Source organism: Bemisia tabaci, chromosome 1 (genome assembly GCF_918797505.1).
Source record: "Bemisia tabaci chromosome 1, PGI_BMITA_v3".
NCBI lineage: Eukaryota > Metazoa > Arthropoda > Insecta > Hemiptera > Aleyrodidae > Bemisia > Bemisia tabaci.
The window spans coordinates 19651399-19671079 of NC_092793.1; the positions used below are offsets into that span (position 1 = coordinate 19651399).

The following is a 19681-nucleotide window of genomic DNA, read 5'->3' on the forward strand; positions in this document are numbered from 1 at the left end:
TAGGACGGTACATGGACTTAAGGTCCACTTTTTTGACTCCGCGAGTTAATATTAGTTTAAATATTAGAGCCTAACACAGAGCGAAGCGGCGTGTTAGCAGCGCAGAACGCGCACTGGCGCCTACAAACCTAACGGGATACTTCACGCGTTGCGCAACGCGTGAAGTATCCCGTTAGGTTTGTAGGCGCCAGTGCGCGTTCTGCGCTGGTTGCCTGCCGCGCCGCAACGCTTTAAGCAACTATTTCGCGTCAGAGGCGTTGCACAGTATCCTACAAGATTGAAGGCGCGCGAAATAACTAGTTAAGGAGGACTTTCAATTTTGACTGCATCTGTTACTGAAAAATGTTTAATTTGACATTGGAGCGTTTCCTAGGCTCCCGCTTTGGTTTTCATCTTATCATATCCGTACAGTGTACACATGAAAATATGTTTTTATCTGCTCTTAGAGTCTGTTCTAGTAGTATGCATTTATTTTTGAGGTGGTTCCTGTCATTTAAATGAGAAGAAAAAAATGTGGACATAACATGTCCACAATTTGGACAATTTTACACATCATTGTTGACATTAAATCATGAGGACTTAATACAGACTGGACTTAACGTTTAGTGGACATAAATAGCGGTGGACATTTATTTAATGGACGAAAGGTAGGTGGACATAAAGTCCTGGAAGCGTTAGGACATGAGGAATCCATTTCTGATTGGCTCAAGTACTTAAGGCGTCCACCGTGTCAAAAACGGGAATGGACTTTAATTTAACCAAACTGGGATTCCTGGATATATTGGAACTATACATTTGAGGCTATCTTCTGAGATATTTTCTAGCCATGACAACCTGAAAATATAGCAAATTTCGACTCGCGCAAGAGATCACGTCCAGAGGAATTGCTCGATTCTTCACTTCTACAAAAACCCTCAAAGAAAAACCAAACTTAAAATCGTTCTTTCCCGGAAGAAGGAACGTAACTCCATTCCAAGGTTGCAAAATTGACCCAAACAATTCAATTTTTTAACAAGAATATACCGGTGCAATTTTTGCCAAAATTTGTCTGATATTCGAATGAGACCAGGGGAAGAATCAGTAGTATTTACAGTCAGAGATGCCCAAGACTCTCCTGGTGAAAACGCAGTTTTGGCGGGGAAATTTGGCAACGTTGAAATATAGTTGCGTTCTTTCGCGGGGGGATACGACGAAATATGTCAAAAGGACCAAGCTTGATGCGCACTGCGCAGTCTCGCTGAACCGGAAGCATTTATCACGGAAATTTCTCTCGCCGGGACAACAGGAAAAATAAAATATATTTCCTCGCGCCGAAGTCGGGATGTGGCAGACGAACTCCTTTTTCCATCACAAAAGCCGACTCGCATGCGAGCGGAGGAAATGAACAGCTGCCGCTAAACTTTCACACTTAAATGAATACATATTTATTCAAAGAGGAAGCTGGCATGCGAGTCCAGGGAGGGCAGGGGGCGGGGGGTGTCTGGGATTGCGGCCAGGCCTTTTTTGCCAGCGACGCCGACCCCCGCCACAAAATCTGGAGCTGTTTTTCTTACGTCTAAATAAAACGCCCGGCGATAAAATATGGAATAACAAACGCAAACAATGGGCATCAAGGGGCCCCGGGAAGTTTGACGGGGGCAAGGACAAAAACCCCCCCTCCGGAAGGAGGATGAACTGGCATATGAATGTTTAACCCCTGTTCTGGCGCGCGCTGAGCCAAAAAAGACCGTCCTCCCTGCCCGCCGGGTCCAGGAACCGGCGACCATTTTAATTTATTTCGAAACACCAGAACGACTTTTCAAAGGTCTCCAGAATGTTCGGGGAGGGGATCATGGAGGGAAACTCGGTGGTCGTTGATGTAGAGAATTGCTGAAGGTAGAGAAAAACAGTTTTTCCAATAAAAATTATGAATTTTTAAGTGTTTGGAGGATGGATTCATTGGAAAAAAAACAAATTGGATCTGGAGTCCAGACTCTTAAAAACATCGACAAGAAAAAGTACTCTTGATTCAATCAGAATCTAGCTTAAATCTCTTAACAAAGCCTCTAATTGAAGCGGATTTCGTTTTGATTTTAAGCAAAAATCCGATTGAATCAAGAGTATTTTTTCTTGTCAATGTTTTCAAGAGTCTGGACTCTAGATCCAATGTGTTTTTTTCAGTGATTGGGTAATGATGGGCTGCAGCAAAATTGAAAATTCATTGCGCAAAAGTATCATTGCGCTCATACAATTATCACACGCAATATCAAAAAGTCAAGTAACTTCCAACGTGTGAATCGGACGTCAATCCTAGGCAAGTTCTGGACTAAGCCCAGACGCAGTTCGCCTCGGTATATCAAATAAAACCCCGGTAACGCAGTTCAAACAAACGTATCCCTAACCAACCCCTCCCCCCGGGCACCCCTTGCCGTACCACCCCTACCACAATTGCCGATCACGCACTTCATAAACACCGCTTCATTCTCCCTGTACCTTTCTTTCTGCAGTCTATAATCATCCGTTAATATTGCCAGCGAGTAAATATAATTTTTTCCCCATCTAGATAGCTCGTCCGGGAGGGGGTTGAATTCAATCCCCCCCCCCCCCCAATTCCTTCTACCCTTGCCGTTACAGTAGTACACGATTGCCATGTTCTACGGTGCACTGCAGCCATTCTTGGTTCATTTTCGGGAAAGAAAGAGAATCAGGCGGGAGAAATCCAGCTCCAGGGATGCCACACCACTCGGCCGGGGGAAATTTTGGAACTTTTGCTTGAGGTATCGAGAATTGATGGTTTATCGAAAGTGAAGACTCGATGAAAAGCACATTTCAGGCTTTAAATTATATTCTAAAACTCACTATCACCGAGTTTTCCTTCAATTTTTTCTATGACTACATGAGATGGGAAACACAGAAGTAATCATCGAAGCAGCCGTAATTTGACTTTTTGTTATCACTACAACTCATCAGAACTCTCTCTATTTACACGATGCAGTCCATTGTATTATTTTATTATACGTGTTGTTAACCCCCTGTCCACGGTGTCTGGCATTTTTCAAAAAAAAAAAGAAGAAATCGGTGTTAATTCAATATGATTCCATGGCTAAATTGAGAAAATTCAATGATATTTTCAATTTTTTTGAAAGGCAAAGAAAGAGAATTCCAAATTTTTCCCATCCTAATAATGAAGCCAAAACCTAATGCTTTCACGGAAAAATTCCATAATCAACAATTTTTTCACAGATGACATCACGTTTCTCCAGATTTTCCATGATGCCAGAAAAACTCTCGACGTTGCTAGATATCTCGCTAGGTTTTTTATACATAATGTTTTCTCTAAGCATTACGAATCCTGAATATTACCAAAGGCCGTTCAAACGCTTTAATTGGTAGCATCCTTTTGCTTTTTACCTGTGCTACAAGGACAAGTCCCCGGATTTTTCGTGGTTCTTTGAAAAGTTCCTGCTTTCCCGCGGTATTCCTCGACTTTGGCAACTGCGGGCCGGAGCAGTTTCCCGTCGGGAAACTTCTGGCGAGGTAGGCAGGGCACGCGAAAGAGTCACGATTTCGCCCCCACCCCCGCCCCCGAGATCCCGATTCGCTCCTGACTCCCGACTTCCCGTTTCTGGATTTGGATCGCTCCCGTTTTGCGGGGTTATTTATTCAAATGCATTTAATTACTTAATTTCCGCGGTCGACTTGCGGAGTCGCGGCAATTGTTCCGTAATTACTGTTATTTTCTCTCCTTTGCCTCCTTCAACTTTTCTCAAAAGCCTAATTTGCTCGTTCGCTTTAATTATTTCTTTCTTTTTTTCTGCTGCTTCGATGCTGTTGAGGTGATTTGAGAGTAATAAAATGGGTGCTAATCACCCAAGGGGATGCTCTCGATCTCTATTATCGGTCGAGGCTCTGCTCTTTCTCTCGGATAAAAGAATGCCAGTGGCGTGGCGTGCTTTGCGATATATCGATTGATCTGCCATTTAAACCTATGAAAAGGATCGATAAACAGGTGTGTTCGCAACCAACACATTAATAATCGATACTTTACCATAGCCTCAAATGGTAAAATATCAATAATCAATTGTTCACGCCTCGCCACTGAAGATGAACGATGAGAATAATCAGACAGAGATTCGATTTCTGGGAAACCATATAACTCCATTCATCTCTAGTTATGTGTAGAGATTTATTGCCGAGAGATTGGAGAAATAATCGTTTAGGAACTACATTACTCTTACCTTTTCGATAGATTTAAGAGATCCATCAGCGATTGATTATTTATGGAGATTTGGATACAAATAGATGCTTGTATAAAACCGAGTTTCCATCTAATTTCTTTCTTTTTAGTAAGGCAAATCTACACAATGAGAGAGATGAAGTTCGCTAGATAACTGGCTTGAATTTGAATTTACGCCTAGAGGCACGTTCCACCTGTTTATCTTCCCGAAAAAATGGAATACTCTGAAATAAAGCTACATGAGAGCATTCAACCGCGAACTGTTGACTTTGATTAGTTAAATCGAACACTTATTTTGCGCTTTCGGGGGTTTATCAATTTTAATTTAAGCTGAAGAGAGCTCCGATCCGTTTTCTGATTAACACTTAAAGTGGAATCAGTCATTCGGCAGAATTAGATCAGTTTCTCGATGTTAGCTTACTCCTGCTCTAGATTCACCTTAACCTCTGCCCTTTTCTGCTAATTGTTATCAACAAGTAGTAATTTTCTTTCATCCATGAAAACCTTTTCATTAATTCTTAAAAAGTGTCGTAATTTTTCTTCTCTAGTTGAAATATTCTTAAAATAGGTGCCTCGATTTCCTTTCAATGAATTTGATGCAGTAACATGTCTCTCTAGTTGAACTTTCAAAATTCAAAATTCCAAAGAAAGGAAGGGACTTTTTTACAATTTCACAGAGGCGACGATAATCATATAAATGCATCTTGGTTGGATCGCGGAAGATGAGTACTGAAAAAACATAATGTCAAGAAAACAGTATTACTTGGCAACTTTCGCTTTTACCTTCTGCCTCAAGAAAAGCATGCAAAATGGACGAAATGTTCTTAAAGTATTAAATTCTTCGCAAAAGATGAATAGAGCGAAAAATCTCGAAAAAGAAAAGCGAGATAAATTAAAGAAAGATGTCTGGGAATTCCGTCTCCAAGGAAGACAATTAAAACTCTGAAAAATTCAGACGCTCAAGATGAAAAGGTTAAATAAATTATACAGCTGACAAATAGACAATTTGAGATCAAGCTCTCCCTCTCTCGACTTTCTGTTCGACGGGATCTTTCAAAAATAAAAGCGATAAAAGGAGGCAGAGGAGAGAGAAAGGGATAAGGGGAGGGACAGTGGAAGATGAACACAAGCCGACGAGGCACGCTGCTCTTGAAAACCTATTGGGAAATGAGTTCCATATTTAATTTCCAGCCGGGAATAGAATGATTTCTCTCATCAAATAATCCCGCGGGCGACTTAGGGATACGAATTTCTCTCATAGCTCGGAAATCCTAAAACCGACTAGTTATCTGCGAGGTAATCTAAATGGCGAGGCTTTTTCCCCCTCAGCTCTTGAACCAAGCTTATTCCGGACTCTTCGTGGGAGGCCATGCTTTAGAATATAATATTTGAAGGGCTTTAAGGACAAGGCGCATGAATGCAGTTTTTGAAAAAATTGAGATATTCATGAACTCAACTAAAACTAGTTTGAAACATGAACAACATTCACTAGGTTGAAAACATTCTGCGAAAAATTCACGAATAAAAGCAAATTTTAACACATCAAAAAGTGAGTTTAAACTTTCTTTCTGCCACAAGGCTCCTTGTAATTCCGAAACTTCTAACACGTATTTCTCGAAATAGCTAAAACTGCACCTATGCGCCTTGTCCTCCAAGCCTCTCACTTGAGATTTTGGACCTTCGTGCTGTTTGGTGGCAATAAAGGACGTCTAGTTGCACTCAGCATTTTAAACAAGATAGACCATTCATTTTAAAAAATACTAGATTCGTAAATTTCGACTGCGCAATGGATCTATTCCGCACACTAAAAATTAAGACAAAAATGAATAGCTTTCCTGACATTTCAAAATAACAAAAAGCACATTGAAGCACATTGAAGCTGCTTAGATATTCTGAATCGCACATTTTGAACATTTTCTGCACTCGTAGGCACTTTACTATAAGTTCTTGTCAACTAGGTTTTCTCAAACCGAGCAAGGCCCGTTACGCTGCCAGATCCTAAAGCTATAAAATTGTAGGGTTTAAGGCCGAGTGGCATTTTCTTCTGCAGGTAAACTCGTCAGTTCCCTGAAAATATGTCGCCACCTCCGAGAATCGAGCCCGAGAACTCTTGACCTGGGGTCAGACGCGCTGACCACTCAGCCAACATGACTGGCACTACATACACCAAACTGTCTCACAGACTACTATTAATCATTCTCGCGTGCGATTTCTGTTATTTTAAAACTTTTATTTTGCCTTCAATTTAAGTTAGTTCTATTCCAAGATATTCTGAGGCATCACAAACCCCGTATGACAAGGCGAATCTTCTTCTTTTAGATTGATTTCAAGTCTTTGATTCGCTCCTAAATTCCAAATTCGGCAACAAAACCCTCGACGATAAAAGATGCAGGGGACGGTCTTCCGGCTCGGGTCCCCGGCCGCGGCCGGACTCGAGCCGAACGTGACAGGCGGCAAATTGAAAAAGAGGGAGAAAAAAAGCGCGGGGAAACAATAGGAATTAGGGGCGCGGCGGTATCTCTATCAAGCGGGGGCGGAACGATAGGAAAAAGAGGGAAAGGATACTTACATGGCTCCGACGTAAAGTGTATCCCGCTTCTCATCGAGGAAAAGCGTGCGGTAAAACATGCGACCACAGGTGAACTCCCGGACGTGATCTGAAAACACAAGAAAAAGATGTCATTTGCCGAGTTGTTATGCGCCTAACGCAGCGGGCGGAGGGAGCACCCCCTCCCCCGGGCCCCCCTCTCATCCCCTTAGAATTTCGTGGCACGCTTTGGCGGGGTTTATTTTCGCCCCGTCAGTATTTCTTTGATCGCAACCACGCACAGTGGATCGAGTCAATCAGAGATTGGACATTAATTTTTTGACTAAAACTGCAAATTTTTATGTATAATTTGTCACATTTTCAATTTTAACAGGGTGTCTTACTAAACAGGCTGGCCAAAAATCAGTACTTTTACAGTACTATTTCAGTACATTCCCATCAAATTCAGTACTTTCTCAGTACCTCCATTCGAAGAATCTCGAAAAATTCAAAAATTTGGAATTCTTGCTCAAATTGCAACAATTATGAAAAAAATTCCGGACTTTCTTTCGGAATTTCCGCACTTTTTCAGTACTTCTGGAACGCCCTAAAAAAATCAGCACTAATTCCGGAAATTCCAGACTTGTAAACACCCTGTTTAAGGGGTGTTCCTAGAAGGGAATTTGACGAGGAAACCGATGAAATCACTTTTAGTACCTCAAAGTTTTGTAAAATCGGAGTTATAAGCGTTTAAAGTTTACAAATTTTGTCCGACCTCTTTTATTGACTCGATCCACTGTGCGACGGTGCGAGCCTCCCCTGGAGAGGAGGGAGGCGCGGGGAATAGTCTTATTCCCAAATACCATTACCCTCCCTTCCCCCGCCCCTGATCATGAGCAGCTGACATGAGTCGGTTACGTATCTGTGTCGATCATTTTACTACGCCGCCAATCCCGGCTGCGTGCGTGTAAAATTTCGAGCTGAAATAACGCTGCGCTCTCTGAATACGTGATTTTTCAGCCTTTATTCGACTCGTAGCTTCGTCGTCGAATCGTGATTAAAATAAGGGAGACATTAAGCATTGAATTGATACCGGAGGCGAAAAATTGAGCGAATTTTTGCGATCGGATATGATGGACGAAACCAACCGGTGCAAACCCTCAGCAAAATACCCTCCGAACTGAGTTTTGATTTATCCAATGGCAGCAGTTCGTATGATCTTCCTCAATTTTTCAATTGACATTGAAAGCCTTGGAGTGATAAAGCTTGCGCATCTCGAAACTTAGCGCGGTTCGTGAGTCAAGAGCCGAGAGGGAGACTAGCGATCAGATTCCATAGAGTACTCAGGAGGACGGTGCAATGCTTGAGGTATACCTATGGTTTCGCAGGCGCTTTCCGCGTCGTTTTCCGCGCCAAGTTCAAAGTTCCGGAAATTTTCTTCCGGAAGATGAGGTCCCATTTCACAGATCCAGTCACGATAGAGCGTGTTATGCAAAAAGTAATATGTTACACGCAAACCCTACTATGCACATGGTTATTTTTAGTATAAAATACGTCCAATAATTTCGCAACAATGGAAAAGAGGTTGCCTCTATTCCACTGACTCAGATATTATGACGCTGAGTAGATGGATGGGATGGGGTGAAACTAGTAATACAACTATTTCAAATTCAAAGTAGGTAAATGCACATTCACGAAATGAAGGAATGCGTGAACTCTTCCTGGCTGACTTAGAGCCTTTGAAGCAGAGTAGAAAAGTTGGATGGGGTGAAACACATAATACAAATATTTTGACGTCCAAGGAGATAAAATTGCGTATCCTCAAAATGAAGGAGAACATCGTGTCCTATATCATCCCAACTATTCGGTTCGTCAAACCCAACCTTCAGTTTGTGTAACCGAGCGCGTGGCAAAGAATACACAATGCAACGAGAAAACTGATACAATGAAATTTAACAGAACATTCAGCGGTAATAACCTTCGCGTTATAAGTTTACAACATTAGAGATTAGTGGCCGAGAATACCTAAAAAATGAAATCATTTCCTGTCTACTTTCCATTTTACGACTAAAAATGTGTAAAAGTGTTAGCTCGTAGTTAAAATCCAACGCAGAGCTTTGGAGTGGCATATCCGACGAGATTACGAGCGCAGCCTTTTCTTTTCCGGAGGTGTTAAGAGACACGGCTTTTGTGCGAGCAGCATCGGATGCACCGTAAGATCTCTTTCATTAGAATTGAATAAAGGCTGCATCATTAAGTTCGCGGCGACGGTGGGCCGGATCGAAAACTTTAAAGAGGACTCTCCGCGACAAAAGAAAATAAAGGAAGCGAGCAATGAAATATAAAACATGACGCGCAGTGTTAAATGCTCTCGTCGCAATGCGAATACATTTCTGAGTTCCTGCCGCAATCAGAGCGACCGTAGGCCGCACCCGCACCCCACAGTCGTGGATAAAACTGCAAAACTTCTTGGGTTCTGTCGCTAACTGGCAAAATAACAACCTGCCAGAGGTCCTTTCCAGAAATCGTTAGTCTTATAAAGGATTTTCCCTTTATGTCTCCGGGCGGCGAAGCTGCTACAGAATCGACGTAAGGAAAGAATAAAATATTTAGTGTGTAATTTCTTTCTTTTCATGAAAACAACTGAAAAGAGCAAACAAGTATTGATAAATGAATATGATTGAGGCATGCCCCCTCCCACCCACTCTGGCCTCTGACAGGCCATATGCCCAATCCCTGATGGATTTTCAACTATAGCTCTTTCTGCGGTTTAACTCATTAAAAAAAATTTGAGGAAAAGGAAGGATTCCTCTCGCAAAGGTTAAAAATTTATTAAAAAAAGTTTAATCCAAATTATCAGAACTTACATATACTTCCCGCCGCTAACGTAAAATCCAAGTCACAACGTTTCATTAACGGAGCGACAATTTCTTCGCATAATGCGGTCGTGCCTCGCGCTGACAACTCTCCGAGAATGATGCAATTTACTCAAACTGTCATGCACCACTAACAAAAATTCTTCAAACACAGAGCCGAGCAATTTTCGTCGTTCCGCCAACCAACGCACAGTGGATCGAGTCAATAGGAGAGGTCGGACAAAATTTGGAAACTTTAAACGCTTATAACTCCGTTCATACAAAACTTTGAGGTTCTGAAAGTGGTTTCATAGGTTTCCTCGTAAAATTGTCTTCCAATAGTACCCCTTGAAGTTTAAAATGTGACGAAATAAACATCCAAATTTGCAGTTTTGGTCAAAAATTTCATGTCCGACCTCTCTAATTGACTGGATCCACTATGCAACGTTCCGCCGTCTTGTCTTCCGATACAAAAGCTGCATGTCCAAATGAAACACCAACAAAGATACGTCTTTAAGGCCTCCTGTCAACGGCAATCCTCAAATCCTGTCACCAAAGATGAGGACTCACAGCCCGCCTCAGTCTCAATTTTGGATACCCCCTTCCTCCATCTATGCGCCCCTTACGCTGAAAACCGCTCAACGTCGGATTTCGTTGGTCCTCGCTTAACAGAGCTGTATGTAACTCCATCACCGCCCCCTCCCCTACGGGTTCCGGTTATTACATTACTTCCGCGGGCTGACTTTTCGTCGCTCCTCCGACGTAAGAGCGTATCTTAATTTCAACGTGAGCCCTGTCCTCCGTATAACTCCATGCTTTCTGGGGCTCAAGTGGAAATTGAGATACGCCCTTAAGTTAGAGTAGCGACGTTTTAAGGATTTGAACATGCGACGCACGATGCGCGGGGCCCCGGGAAGTTTCGTGTTCGGGACAACGGTCCGTCGGGGCATACACTCGAATTAAAAGTTGCTCAACTGTTCCGGAGACAAAAATGTCCCTTTTGGGTTGAGATATACTGCCGCGCTTACATCTGCGCCGAGAAGTTTCGCGGCTTCTGTTGAGCGCGGCGAGAGGAAAAAACCACTGTTATAATTTCAGGATTTGTGACTGTGGTCGAACCGTCGGGTATTCTTTCACGAGTTCGACTTTCGGGCGAAAAACCTGACTGACTGATTCGGAGAGTGAGGGAGGAGGGGAAAGCAACATGACTCGCGTTGGAATAAATTACGACACTCTTTGGATTTTGAATCTAATCTTAATCAGTTGTTGTTTCCATTAAAAATTCCCACAATTCCACTTGCTGAAGCGTTACACCTACATTTATTTTCTTTAATAAATGCATTTCGTCAAATACCTAAGAAAATAGTTAAATATTATTCTTGCTTTCTTTGGAATTTCGATTCTTTTCCCTACTTTTAGACAAAATAATTCTTTGCTCGTGTAGGGAAGGATTCTCCGTATAAGTTTGCATCGTTCGATGGTAAATAAATAATTTTAAGTCCTTGAATGGGCATTCATCTCCAACTTTAAAGCGTGCCATAAAATTCAAAATTTTTAAAGTTTTCACAATTGAGATTTGATTAGGAGAATTTGGAAATGAAAATTACAAGAATACAGTTCGTAGATTGATGAGTTCTTACTCTCAGAATATTGGAAAGTCGAAAGCTTTCGTTAAAAACACACAGAACTTCGTAAAGTATCAAAGCTTGACCATATGCCTACGTATTTAATTAAATGCCTGATTTGAATACTTGACTGCGACATAAATACTTTCCGATGACTGAAATTCTGAAAAAACTTGCGGTGTAATCTTTCAAAGAAAAGGAGAGGTGGTAGTGCTTCAAGCCTCACTCTGAAACCAAAATACCCGACAATTCCTCCATAAATAGACCTCATTTGTTGATAGAATATTTTCTTTTCTTTTCGTGTTAAAGTGGGACGATGGTCGACATCTACTCATTATCTCCAGCGGCTACAGTACAAATTGTCAAATTTTGAAAATGGGGTTAATTTTCTGGCACATTTAAGTGTTACAATATGTGGAGGTGAAGCCAATTTGGCAACTCCAAAGTTGGTAGCAAAATGCATGTAAGCGCCTGACAGCACGCACACAGTGAGCTTTGAATACTTTCTACGCATGCAAAGGCCCAATGAAAGATCGTTAGGTTCTCGAAGAACTACTCTCTCTTTCAGCGACCTATCTACTCTGCCTTGACTTATTTTCACCTTCGTGTAGTATGTTGAAGCATTGGATTGATGTCATGAAATATCAGGGTTTCTACTACCGAGAAATACCAGAAAAATCCAGGGAATTTGACGTCAACTCTGGATTTCTCTCTTTCTGGAAAAATATTCATGAAGCTCCTGAGAAGTATACGTTTGAAAAGTTTATTCATTTAAACATCAGTGGGTAAGCCCAATTTTTCGTATAATGCTAGGTAGCAGTGAAGTTGGAGCAACTTTTTACAAGCCGGAGGGTAGCTTTTTTCAAGCTGTCAGCGACCTGATTCTCGGCAGAGTGGTTAGGTTACACCTCTGCAATGGACGCGTTTTAGTAGAGAGTTATTTTCTGCAAATACTGCAAGGAAAATACAGAAAAAACACAGGGTTTTTACAACTTGGAAGAAGTAGAAACCCTGAATAATAAGTGGTAGTAGTAGAAGTACACTGGAAAAAAAACACATTGGATCTACAGTTCAGACTCTTAAAAACATCGACAAGAAAAAATTCTCTTGATTCAATCAGATTTTTGCTTGAATCAAGAACCAAGCCTCTTAATTTGAGCGGATTTTCTTTTGATTTAAGCTTAAATCTGATTGAATCAAGAGTATTTTTTCTTGTCAATGTTTCCAAGAGTCTGGACTTTAGATCCAATGTGGTTTTTTTTTCCAGTGTAAAATGATTTTCTCCTTGAGCAGGTCCGCAGCTACTCTGGCTATACATCTTTGCGTCAAAAGAACAAAAAAAATATTTTTTAATTAAAAAGGAGAGGATGCAGAGAGGCAATAACACACATTAAAACCTCGGAGGGCAGAAAGATTTTGACTTGGAGTTGAGATGTCATCAGAGATTTTCAAAATTGGCATTTTCATGGCCTACAAGCCTCCTCTTGCCAAAATTCGAGTGAATCCCTGCAAATTCAGTCGAGTCTCTCGGGGGGTTTATTTCATGATTCTCTTGGCTGCCCGAGCACCTGGAACGAATCATTCTCTTTGTTTGGCTCTGTTTCTGAGAGGCGGGGATGTAGCCAACTTTCTGTCTCTCCAGTTGGATGGTTAGCCTCGCCAAATTTTGCACTTCATCCATTCTTTGCCCCGGAGAAAAAGGGACTCGTTTGTAGGTCGGAGGTCGGGCAAGCATGCGGTGGAGCCCGGTCGTGTGCGGTAGGTCGATACGCCTCGCGTTCAATTAAACGGATAAGAATTCATTTGTCGGCTAAGTGTTTTACGGCGCGCGGCGTATGAATCAACATGTCATTCGCGGGGAGGTATGGAGGATGGGTGTCTGTGTGCAATGCCGAGGATGAAGTTGGATAACTTTATCCTCGGCATTGCATTCGTGGCCTGGATATAAATGATTTTTGACTTGTAGTGTATAACAATATTTTGGAGAGGATGGGTGCTGCCGTACTAAAAATAAACACCGTATGAATATTCGGATCACATTTAGCAAAAAGGAACCAGCGCAATTACATTGTTTTAAAATGTTGTTTCTTCATAATTCTCTAAAAAAACCTCCAGAATAGTAAATAGTTTTGGTTTCCCACCACAAAATTGTTAATTTTAAAGGAAAATAATTGTGTAAATTTTAATACTACACATATTTTAAGTATTTTTAAAAGAAAAGAGGAAGGTGCACAATTTTGAAAACACTGTAATCGCAATGGTTCCTTCTTGCTAAATGCGGTCCTTAACCGTTGTCAACTTTATAAAAAAGAGAATATTTCTACTTAAGTTTTTGCAGGGTATTCTTCGAAGCTAACTCTTTTCAGTGGCATAGTAGGTGCACATTTTTGATGAGAATATTATTCAAGGACATTTTCTGCAAGTGGACACTTAATTAACACCCAGAAAACACAGGAATATGAATTGAATTAACACGAACTTGAGACATTAAAATTTCCCTAAACTAAGTAATTTTCAAAGTTTATTCAGTTGGCGTTGACTTTTTCAAAGTTCTATCCCTGTTAAATTTTTTCTTTTCTTTCTCATCTCTCTCCAAAAATCCTGAATTGGTAGATGATTTTACGCCCATATCATGGACGGATATCTTTTACGTGGTAGCACAAAAACCCTTTTTTTTACCTTTAAAACGCCCAGGCCGTTTTTATATAAAGACGCTATAGATTAGTAAAATTGATTTGCTAGATCGATGTTACATCATTTCAAGTGCGCAATGACGTACAAGCGTAAACCTGAAGCGAAGAAAAATTCGACTTAAGCTCAAGTCAGAGTGTTTCACCACCCCGCTATGCATGATGAGATAACCTTATTGCCTTATTCAAGATGCAAAGCGTGCTTTTTTGTATGCGTGTTTCTGTTCTTAGGAGAATGTGCATGTCTCGACATTCTCCCGTAAACAGATGCATACTGCACTCGTGCAATGCAAAGTAGCTGGAACTATGTAGCCTTAACTCAAGCACGTCCAGCGTGAAATGCTCCGCATATCAGTTCAGTGAGAGTAATTTACTCGACATACATCGGTTAAAACCACAATAATGGATCGATGTTAGGTCTCTAACGCTAGCTCAATAATCAATAATTTGTCAATTGGATCGCATTTAGCAAAAAGGAACATTGAAAAAAAGTATGGTAATATCTGCTATAAGTCTACTTGATTTTTTACACAATAACCAGAATTATAATAGTATTTACTAGAACTCTGCTGATACTGACCATAATATGGGAAATGCTACCATTGAGCCTGGTGTTTAATACCATATTCGGATCACTGTGCCAAAGTATGGTAAAGTCTACCATACTTTTTTCAGTGGACCAGCGCACTTACAGTATTTTTAAAATGGTGCAGCTTCTCCTTTTCTTTTAAAAATACTTATGTACGGTGTTAAAATGTACACAGTTATTTTTTTTTAAAATTAACAATACTTTGGTGGGAAACCTAAACTTTTTGCTATTCTGGGAGAAATTTTAGATACTCGTAATGATGAGGAATCAACATTTTTACAACACTGTATCGCGTTGGTTCATTTTTGCTGAATGTGATCCAATTATGAGTCAATTAATAAATTCAGAGATTCCTCGAAGATTTTGACTTAATATTATCTAAACGTTTTTCTTCTTAACCAAATGGACTAAATGACACACAGTAAAATCAACCCGGGTATATTTTTGTGCGAGCGGCAAAATTGTACTGAATGGGCTAAAAACGGCAACAGCGCGATTCATAAAATACGTGAGCGACGCATGCCGATGCTCACATTCCCGTTTAATTTGCTCAATTACTGTTGGTATCTGCTCAACGTGGGGCGCCACGCTGTGTGTTGCTCGCTTTTTTATTCTGCATGATTGGCGCTAATGTTTGACTTTGGAATCTCGATTCGTTTGCTCCTTCGAATGAAAATCCTATTTTATCCTCCGCTCGTTCATTGAGCGAAAGGAATCGAAACCTGCCACAGGGTGACAAGTCTTCTCGGATTTCGAAAATCATGACTGTTTCGTTTTGCCCAACGTCCTTCCCTCCTATCGGAATTTTCAACGATGTGAACTTTGCCTGGTCTCATTTTCTTTTTCAGAATTTTTTTTCATCATGGACATCTCATCCGACGACGGTATAATTCACCGTTCCCCGCACGAAGGAACGTAATTTCATTCTAAGGTTGCAAAATTGACTCATACAATTAAAGTTTTAACGGGATTTGACCTGCATCATTTTCGTCAAAAAGTCTGATTTTTTCATGAGATCAGAAGGGAAAATAAGTAAAATTTTTAGTTGGATATTCTTAACATTTTCCTGGTGAAAATACAATTTTCAAAAATTGGTACAAATTGGATTTGTAAAAATCTGGCAACATTAAAATGTAGTTACGTTCCTTTGTGGGAGAAACGAGGAATTAAGCGTTAAAAAAAATTGATAATTACCGTGATCACCTTGAAATTTATAACATTAGTGTGAAATGGGACCTACGCTTATTCTACGCGATTATGGGAAAAAAAATCAAACAAACAAAAGGCCTCGAATTTTTCATTTTAAAATCAAGCAACTCTTATTGCTGCACAGAACTTGGCCACGTATGAAGATGGCAGAGGCGAAACAAAACGGAAATCAACACGGGATTGAATTGGCTTTGGGTGGATATAGAAGTAAACGGTTCAAAAAAAAAGTTACGATGAAAAAGTAAAAGTAAAAAAGTTAGTAAACGGTTCTTCTCACTGGTGGAATGACATTCTTTTCAGATCCCAACGTACATTCACTAAAGGAAAAAACCCCTTTGAAATTGATCCGTTATCACTTGACAACACCGAGTTTGATGTTGCTACCTTTCATTATTGGTTCCACGGTAATTTCTACTCCGCCTCCAGCCCCAAAGTAATAGACTCTTGATGAGCTCTTTTCCGCTTAATTAAGAGTAAGCTATTTGACTTCGTATAAACGTTCACGGTGGTATCGGGAGGAAAAAAATTACCGCGCATTCATCCAATCGAGTTACCTCGGAGGGCTTGGGGCTTTTTTAAACTGAGACAAATTAATAGTGCGTTAAAATGAAATTGACGCGTACGCAATGTTGAACTTTACAGGGAGTGTCATATTCTTAGTACCTCTTTTCAGCAGCTAGAGAAAACATATATTGTGATACTTCATTTTTCACCTTGTCTAGATAGTGTGGATTTAGTACGTCACTGTTGATGGTTATCGATCGACAAATGCTTTCGGTGTATTAAATTTCTGTTTAAAGCGAAAGCGATTTGTGGCAGGCAGATACTACGGCACAGGTGAACATTTTGTTAGAGGAGTCGCTCCATCGTCGGCGATATTCATCATGGCCGACGCTTGCGCGCAGTTCCGCGCGTAATTCGAGGAGAGTTCAAGGTCAATCAATTCGGGCGTGGAAAATATGAACGTTAACACACCGATTGTTATCTGGTCTAATCCAGTTCAGATGTTATCTCGTCCCATCAAACGTGTTTTGGCGGATTGGCGTCGGCCATGATGATTATTGCCGACGATGGAACGACTCCTCTTACAAAATGTTCACCTGTGCCGTAGTATCGTTTTTGAAGCGGGAAGCTCAAAAAACCGCAAATTTCTTACGCAGACTGTGAAGTTATGAGTGCATTTCAGACTTTGCTGATGCGCTCATCGTGATTTTCGAGGCATTATCTATAAGAAACAACTCTTATTTTTGCTCTAGCAAAAGTTTGATTATACAAATCAGATATCTTGTCAAATTCCTAGGATAATTGTCAAATTGTCTTACTTACAATAAAATTCTGATTCTTTTTCTAATTTTAGACAAAATAATTATTCGCTCGTCTAGAATAGAGGATCCTGTAAAAATTAGCATTATACAATTGTAAATAAAATATATCTAGTCCTGAAACTACCTTTCACCTCCAGATTTTCCGTACGTCATAAAATATAAATTATTCAACACGTCGACGGTTAAGACATGTACAAGGAGCATTTGGAGAGCAAATTACGAGAGAATTCGTGGATTTGATGAATTCTCAAATTCAAAACATGTAGAACTTTAAAGCTCTTCGTCAAAAACGCACGAGACTCCAAAATCTATCATTTGACGAACTGCCTAGGCACTTAATAAAATGCCCGATTAGTACTTTTTGGGCCGCGTTAACCAGAAAGGAACCAAGCCACATCAGCTATAGCCAAATTTAATTGGGCACTTTAATTTTTTGCATGAAAACGATTCTGCGGATTTTCGTGCAAATTGCAGTGAAAATTCTCCATGCATAGTTTGAAGCAAATTCCTTAAAAATATCAAAGGAATCCGCACAAAGGTTCTCTCGTAAAAAAATGTATTGCCCAGTTAAATTTGGCAATAGCTGATGTGGCTTGGTTCCTTTCTGTTAAACTTGGTCCATTTATCTGTGACAGGTATAGAACTCATTGATACCTGCTTCGAGTGTGATTATTGTTCATTTCTCTGCCGATAATACGTGTTCCTCTGGGTCTGGTTTGTTTACATTGGGCCAACTTTGGAGCTCCATGATAGCCTGGAACTTAGGAATCAATCAGAGAGCGGCACAGAGATGGCAATTCTCTCCCGTACATAGGTACTCTAGGGGACACCGGTGTGGTTTGAAGTGCGATCCTTCTAGCTTAAGGTACTAGAATACGTGTTCCTCTGGGTCGGGTTTGTTTACATTGGGCCAACTTTGGAGCTCCATGATAGCCTGAAACTTAGGAACCAATCAGAGAGCGGCGCAGAGATGGCAATACTCTCCCGTATGCAGGTGCTCTAGGGGACACCGGTGTGGTTTGAAGTGCGATCCTTCTAGCTTAAGGTACTAGAAAAACAACGAACCGTAACTCTCTGTTGGAGGGGACAAAAGCTTTTGATGACAGATTAAAATGTATGACGCACGTTGGAACAAAGCTTAGGAGCACGCGCCCACGCGAAGCTTGGCTGTTATTACGCTGATCTTCATCGAGCAGCGATGTAGACTGCGATAATCGATTTCACGCTCCTTGCGATGGACACCTGGCTGAAACCTGTCCTTGCATGAAAGGGGTGCACAAACTAACGGTACACGTACCAATGCACCGGCTGAAATCTCCGTGCGGCTATGCCACTTTAGCGAGAAAAACTAAACTTTACTCAAATTACTAGATAAGACGCGTCCACAACGTTTAGTGGTCAAACTTGAGCATTTTTTCGACACCAAGTGTCCGCTTTGAAGAAAATTCTCCACTAAAACTGCATGCAGCACTAATTTTTCATTGGAAATGGGGAAAAACCTGAAGTTATTTTTAAAGGAAGGCGGTCAATACTGCCAGAAATAGAAGAGAGGATGGACGAGGAAAGGCTTGCCAAGATTTGTATGGTAGGAGGACCTCATAGCCAAAGGCAACCCGGACGACCGCCCAAGAAATAGGCACAGAGCTGACTTTCATCCCCGGAGTATTAAGTGATCTGTCTCATCTCCATCATATTTTACTAATATAGAGGCTTGACAAACGCGGCCCTTGTCATAAGTTAGAAGAATAAGAAGAAGGAATCACAAAAAGTGTAATAGAAGGCTGACGCCATTTATGGACACTTTTAAGAAATTTTCTTTCTACAGAGACCTCTCACACGTTGAGGTTGGCAACAAATGCATCAAAAGATAACCATCGAGGGTTTGAAACGATTCCCTCCCCATCCAAAGTCACCGTCATTTTTAGATCTTATAGGACCTCCGCGATGGCCGATAAAATTTGCATGAAGCTCTACTCTAGTTTATCACTTTTTTCTATGCCACGAAATAGCATGGGAATCATCAATACCCTATTTTTACGTTCTTGGCATATGCATAGTGCGACAACTATGCAATAGGTGCAGGGATATAAAGGGGTGAATTACGACTGAGAAAGGGTATAACCAGGGGTACGCAGTGCACTGAGTAAATTTCTCGCAACTGAAACCGTCCTACTCTGGAGGAGGATCCTGGATGGATGGACAATAAACTTCAGTTATGACGATAAAGCACACTTGGATCTTGCGAGTGAGGGTAGGTCAACACATCGCAGGGATGCCAATTTTGTCGTAAATATAACAATTTCCTAACGTCCAAATTTTCTGATTTAAATCTTAAAAAAGAGAGCAATGTTTTCTTTTTTAATACTTTCAGAACACGAACGCCTGCTCTCGGGCAAAAAGGGCAGATGGACCTGATTGCCTTTGCCCTCACTCCATCTTGCAATGTTAAATTAAAAAAACTTGCGCTTGTCAAAGAATTGTGTTTTGATATTTAATTCTTGTAGATTAGCCAAAAATATCGAGCTCTGTCCAAACAGCAACTTTCTGCGTTCAATATTAACCGAAATATCGCGCTTTGAAAGATGCGATTGAAGACGTCATCCACGCGTTAGTGACACCTTGGTTTCTACCACCTTGCTTTCATC

General features: G+C 40.8%; 1 protein-coding gene across 2 annotated transcripts in view; it reads right to left on the reverse strand.

The window, feature by feature from the left end:
• The window catches only part of Sema2a (Semaphorin 2a), a 769825-nt gene that overhangs the window by 176743 nt on the left and 573401 nt on the right, over nucleotides 1-19681 (reverse strand). For both annotated transcript variants that reach the window (XM_072297641.1, XM_019046942.2), the window contains one exon: nucleotides 6786-6873. In XM_072297641.1, coding sequence (XP_072153742.1) covers nucleotides 6786-6873 — 88 coding nt within the window. The remainder of the gene's footprint in view (nucleotides 1-6785; nucleotides 6874-19681) is intronic.